Source organism: Sinocyclocheilus anshuiensis, unplaced genomic scaffold, assembly GCF_001515605.1.
Source record: "Sinocyclocheilus anshuiensis isolate Anshui unplaced genomic scaffold, SAMN03320099.WGS_v1.1 scaffold130, whole genome shotgun sequence".
Classification (NCBI taxonomy): Eukaryota; Metazoa; Chordata; class Actinopteri; order Cypriniformes; family Cyprinidae; genus Sinocyclocheilus; species Sinocyclocheilus anshuiensis.
This window is the reverse complement of record NW_015544207.1, coordinates 3039762-3046123: the sequence shown is the minus strand read 5'-3', so window position 1 is coordinate 3046123 and position 6362 is coordinate 3039762. Positions and strand designations below refer to the sequence as shown.

The following is a 6362-nucleotide window of genomic DNA, read 5'->3' as shown; positions in this document are numbered from 1 at the left end:
TAGTTTACACTCGAAGTAGATTGGTCTCTCTAAGCGAGATCCCAATTCGTCGGTCATCTGACGTGACGTCGAGAGTGACCGACTGAAAGGGAACTAAAACTATTAAAAGTCATTTTTGCTAATTGACACTCAAATACTGAAACAAATACTCAAACTGAAACAAAAATCACAAATATTTCCTTGGCAATAAATTGAATTATGTTTAAGTAGTACATTTACCAAAACTAAAAATGAAATGAAAATAAAAATAGCATATAATAAAAATAAAGCAAAACAGAAATGTTAAAAAAAATTAAACATAAATAAAACAATAAAAATATATATAATATATCATTTATATTTAATTAACATTCAAAATGTTATAGGGCAATTGCTTTAGTTAATATTTTACGCTTTATATTTACTCTTCCTGTTATGCAGTAAAAAGTGTAAACTCACAATGATATGGTAGGACTGGACGGTTGCATTATTGCCGTTGTTTCCTGCTGATTCGTCATAGAATTGTTTTATTTCCTTAATGATCTAAAATGGCAAATTAATAAAAACGTGTGTTGTAAAAGTCAGACTGATTTGATTTCAAATGAACTCTGAATCAATATGACTGGGCTCTTTTGTAGTTTAGTAGTACCTCATCTTTGTTGAGGAACCCAAACACTCCTGCAGCAACTTCTGCTCCAAAGATGACCAGAAGACAGGCGAAAAACTGCCATGAAAGAGAGACACAGTACCTGGGTTATGTCTGCTCTAGATTCCAAACAGTACGTTTCTTCTTTTTTTCTATTATCAAATCAGAATGTTTTAAATAAAACAACATCATCCTCAAGTTTACCGTCAGTGAACAATTTTGTTTGGTTAACTCAAAATGAGAAGAACATCACACTCACCAATCCCAGAAGACACTGAGACTCCCTCACGGCACCACAGCAGCCGAAGAAGCCCACCAGCATCACCAGACCCCCGGCCGCGATGAGGATATAGACCCCTGCACAGGACACCAGAACACACAGAGACATTTAACTAATGCTAAATTTATTTAAATATTATAAAGCATGTAATATGGCTTATTGCTATTTGTAGCAAAAACATAATTTATTTTAAAATACTTCAAATATTTAATAAACTCAAAAAGGGGTGAGGGGTGTGTCAAATTTAAAACTCCAGATCCTGATCCAGATCCTGCAGATTTCAAATCATGTACTTCCAGTCGGTCCTGCTCCAGCCAAGCAACTGCCATTGATGTGAATTGGAACATTTAAGAATAATTTTCTCCTGGTGTTAGTCCCTTTTTGCCACTACATTGCTGTGGTTTCAGCAGGATGTAATGTAACTAAGTCACCAGCAGAGGGAAGCAAATGCGTTACGTGAGTCTCTTTGGGAGATGACAGCATGTGTTTTGAGCACAGCTGACTGCGTATAGCCCTTCAAGATGATGTCACTGGCTTTCACTCCAGCCTCTTCCATCAACTTATTGTCCTCATTAGAGCAAAATAGAAAGAGAGGGTGGGGTGCATGAATTCCCATCTGCCTCAGCAACAGAGCAAAGCCACGACAAAGTCTAATGCCTGACAGGTTCAGTCAACATCAGGGCATGGAGAGTCTGCTTCCTGGTACTCACTGATCTAGAATCAGCTTCCTCAGACTCCAGCCTCAAAATGTAATCTAGAGACATGAGCTCTTTAGTTCAGCATGGGGAGTTCATCCTGAGCCGGTATAATTATGCCACAGGAGACCTGGGACAGGTGGGAAGTCTGGAAATGAGATCGAAGCTCTCTTGAGAGAGAGACTGTAGGGGATATTGCGACCCTCTATCTTGCAATATCATTAAATAGGATAAAAAGGCAGATAATGAGTAATTATTACGCTGCTTGCAATGTCACCCTTTAGTATATCATATTCATCATTCAGGCCAGGGTATTAAAAGTTATGAAAAGGTGTGATTTTTTGACCTCTTATGCTCATCAAGGCTATATTTATTTGATAAAAAATATAGTAAAAACTGTAATATTGTGAAATATTATTACAATTCAAAATAACAGTTTTTTATTTGAATATATTGTAAAACGTAATTTATTCCTGTGATCAACACTAAATCTTAAGCATCATTAACCCAGTCTTCAATGTCACATGATCTTCAGAAATCAGTATATGTTGATTTGCTGCTCAAGAAACATTTCTGATTATTATCAAAGTTGAAAACAGTTGTGCTGCTGCTTCAGTGTGATAATTGTTTTTATACAACAGCCTGATAAACAATAAATTCACAATGAGTATCTTACATTTTAGACAGTATTGCCAGCTTGATCCGTCAATAGCAATAGATTCAAATAAAATTAAAACAGAATTAGCTGTTCACACAATGTACTGGGGTGCCGTTCAATGAATGAAAGCATTTTGAACAAATTGGTTGAGTGAATAATTCAGCGAGTCACTCATAAAGACAACTTGTTTAGTCCCTGAACTAATCAGTGTATTTTAACAAATTGGTTAAGTGACTAATTCAATGACTCACTCATAAAGACAGTCACTTTTCGCCACTCACTGGTGTAACAATATAAGCTGCAAAAAGAGTCACTAAAAATCCCCATCACTGGACACAAGCGGATTGATGCAAACAGAGAAAAGTCCCTGCTGTTCGATTAAACAAAAGAGTCCCTCATAAAAGTCACACCCTCATAAACACGTCACATGATTTGAGGTGTCATTCATATCTTTAATACTAATAATGCTTAGGTTTAGGACTTTGTTCAAAATGCTAGTCCTCAGCATGAGCAATGATGATACTTGTCTTTGCAAACACCACTAAATATAGAAGCAAACAGATTAAAACAAAATAAAAATTCATTTCCCAGAACATATATTTCCTCTGTGCAGAGATTGTTACTTACTCATGCTGAAAATACTCACTATTATCTCAAGCATTTGGGAAACAAAAAGAGTAACACGGAGATGAACGAAAACAAAGTGTGACAGAGAGCGAGAACACAACCTTTATCTTCCCTCTTGAGTAAAAACAATCTTGTCACACGCTGATAACATTGACAGTAATCTAAAAGTCATGTCAAATGTGTGTGTGTGTGTGTGTGTGTGTAGACAGGGAGCACTAAGAAGCCTGAACTGGATAATGTCAGCACTGTCAGATGGTTTATTCCAGACGATTAAGGTTTGGATGGTTAGCATGGTCCAATTAACCATATTCTCGCATAGCCAGACCTTCAGACTGACGGCAGAACATCTGGAAACCTTGACCAAAGCCACTAGAAGGCAAGCCTGCAACCATTAGCCGAAAAAGTGTAACGGCTAAAGCTAACGCTTCTGGTCTGGCAGTACGTGGAAAAGGAGACCAGAGGTCGTTTTTTTTTAATGGATGTCAATGGAGGAGAGGCTTCACTATGCGGAATAAACAGCTTTTTAGAGGAAACGGCTTATCATTTAATGAATCGACAGGCTATCTGCTAATCTTCAACATGTTTTACACTAAACAATACTTTTGGATTGAACTATTTTTAGAGTTTACCACGAAAAAATGCCATTTTATAAGAGAAGTCACTGACTTTTTGTGACAGGTGGGATTCAGCTTACGGCATTTCTCATTCACTCCTATGGGATCCGTAAACGGCGATTGAGTGTCGTACAACTCTGACTGAAATTCACCCTGCATTCCATTCGGAAGGGCTCATTCCTACGCCCTAATCCCTTCAAAGGGTTTACCCTCCGGAGTGAGAGCTTCAAAGGGTTGAAGGGTGTAGGCGACTAAACAACTGTTTCTTGAAGTGCCCTTCTGTGTCATCATCCCGTAACCACACGGAGGCACTGTCATCATGCAAAGAATCTGCGCAAAGGATCATGGGAGCCCGAAGTGTCCATCAGTTGTAATTCGAAATCATGCGAAATCCTTCATTCCGAAGGGCCCTTTGAAGTGGCCAGTTTTGAGCACTTCAGGTTTGGAATGACCCTTCAATATGGCGGCCATGATTGTTTTCACTCCGAAGTGCCCTTCGGAGGGCGATATATCCCGTTTGGAACGCACTGTATATGACGTCAAAGCTGTAATGTGATTGGTTATTATGGCACACGTGATCCAAGTTAGCCGTTACGCTTTCTCCAATAGTAAGTAATACAGACCCTCTCATCTCCCTATAGTAAGACAATAGGCTTGTTCGAGATGAACTACACTAGCCTGCCACCTGCTGGCGAGAGTAGCCGCTTGCAGTCAGGGCGGAATTAAAAGTTGGACACTTTCTGCTCTCCTGTAATGACGCTCTCGCAGTGTTTGCATACTCTATCACAGAGGAAGTGAAATAAATGCAATATTTGTCAAATACACAGACATTTCCGAAACGTTTTCATGAGCAACAGAAACACTTTTTATATACTGCTTAATACAGTGCCATCTGTTCATGAATAAAGTTCAACATAAACATATACTATTTAAATACCAATAAAGTGGGGGTATATATGCTTTTATCAGTGTTTTTTGATAAATGTGACTCAATATAACAGTGCGACTACACTACAAAAGCTTTACTGTTATAAAAACAGATTTGTGAGCATTATTGGAATTTAATTGTTAGAATAAACACACAACACACCTCATGCTTGTCATCGCAGAATCTGACCAATGAGAATAAAGCGTGTCGTCATCAAGGCTTTCGCAGCCGATTTTGAGCATCTGCAGCGCCTGACCTCGGCGGCTGGTCTCATTTTGCTCTTGCGATACTTTGATGACACATGTGATCGTAAGGCGGCTGCAGTGCCAATCAAAGTCGGACAAATTTTCTAACCAGAACGCATTGCTTTTGACAGGCGGCAGCCGATCTTTGCGGCGCCGCATGAAGTCGAACAAGCCTATTCTCTGCCTTGGCCGCTTTGAATGGCCAAGACCCGCTCAAGAGGCCACATGACTGACAGGTAAAGCAACCAATCACATTTCATGGTATCAGGGTGTCTTTGTTTCCAGGCGGAACGTTAAAAAATGCGACACACACGTCCTCCGGAAATACTGTAGAATTCAACCAATCCGATGAGGACTTCGAAACTCCTGAAGTGTTTATAATTTTGTGTGCGATATGCATCAGACGTTCAGCCAACGGTCCGTGGGCATGATGTCAGAGGCTGAGATTAGAGGTCTACACGGAGGACCCGAGACCCGAGGACCCGGGACCCGGTCAGCCGGGTCCGGGTCGGGTCCCAATCTATTACTTCAGGTCCCAGGTCTGTTTAACATTGTGTGTAATACCCGAGTCGATCGGACTCGGAGAACAGTTATCAGAGTCAGTCAGCGCTGTGCGTGTGTTGTTTTGTAACTTTCAACTTGTAAAATTAGGATGAGAAAAGTGTGAGTCGGTAATTTGAAATAAGGTGTAAAAAAACCAAAACAAAAACACGAGCGACGTCATCAGAAGCAGGGTGGGCGGAGTTAATGCACACGCACGGTGATAAATTTTTGACATTTCTCGGTTCTGCACGGGCCCAGGTCCAACTTTCAAAATAATAGACGGGTCCGGGTTGGTTCAGTGTAGCACATTTACGGGTCTCTTCGGGTTCGGGTACGAATTTTTGGACCCGTGTAGACCTCTAGCTGAGACTGCCCCTGCTAGATACTATACAAGGGTAATTGCATATAACACAACCTTTTTAAAACCACTAATATTAAAAAATGAAATGAAATAATATCAAATAAAATAAATGAAAGGGTTAGTTCACTCAAAAAAAAAATTGCTGTTAATTTACTCACCCTCAGGCCATCCAATGCAGGTGACTTTTTTTCTTCATTAGAACAGTAGAAGAAAACCGTGGTCCGTGGGGACTCATAAAATGCAATGTTCAGTTTCTTGCACAGACCAATTATTTACTTCATAAGACTGCAATATATATTGTCAGGAGCCATGGGTATTAATTGTGTGTTGTCTGATATGCTTTTTTTTTGACTCTCAAAGTGATGGCAGGCATTGACTTACATTTTATGAATTACCAAAGACCACGGTTTCAGCTAAAAATCTTCTTTACTGTTCTACTCAAGAAACAAGTCACCTACATCTTGGATGACCACGAGAATGAGCAAATTAACAAAGAAAAAATCATTTTTGGGTGAACTATGCCTTTAATGCTATAAAATGTAAAGACAGTTTTATATTTTTATTTATGAATACCTATTTATTTCATTTATACTGATACTGATATAACATAACTCCACTATGTTTTTGTAATATTTTCTAACATAACTTTTTGAAATAAAAAATATATTATCAGCATAACAATTTGAGTTAAAAGTTAATAATAATAAATAAGTTACATAATATAAAATGTAATAGATAAGAGAGAAAATCACTATAATCTAAGTAACAATTATAATTAGTAAAAAT

General features: G+C 38.7%; 1 protein-coding gene across 1 annotated transcript in view; it reads right to left on the bottom strand.

Moving 5' to 3' along the window:
- LOC107696969 (CD9 antigen-like) overlaps nt 1-6362 on the bottom strand; it is a 21041-nt gene that overhangs the window by 2850 nt on the left and 11829 nt on the right. The window contains exons 3-5 of the mRNA XM_016497549.1: nt 885-982; nt 629-703; nt 439-522 (exon numbers count right to left, since the gene is read on the bottom strand). Of these exons, the coding sequence (XP_016353035.1) occupies nt 439-522; nt 629-703; nt 885-982 (257 nt within the window). The remainder of the gene's footprint in view (nt 1-438; nt 523-628; nt 704-884; nt 983-6362) is intronic.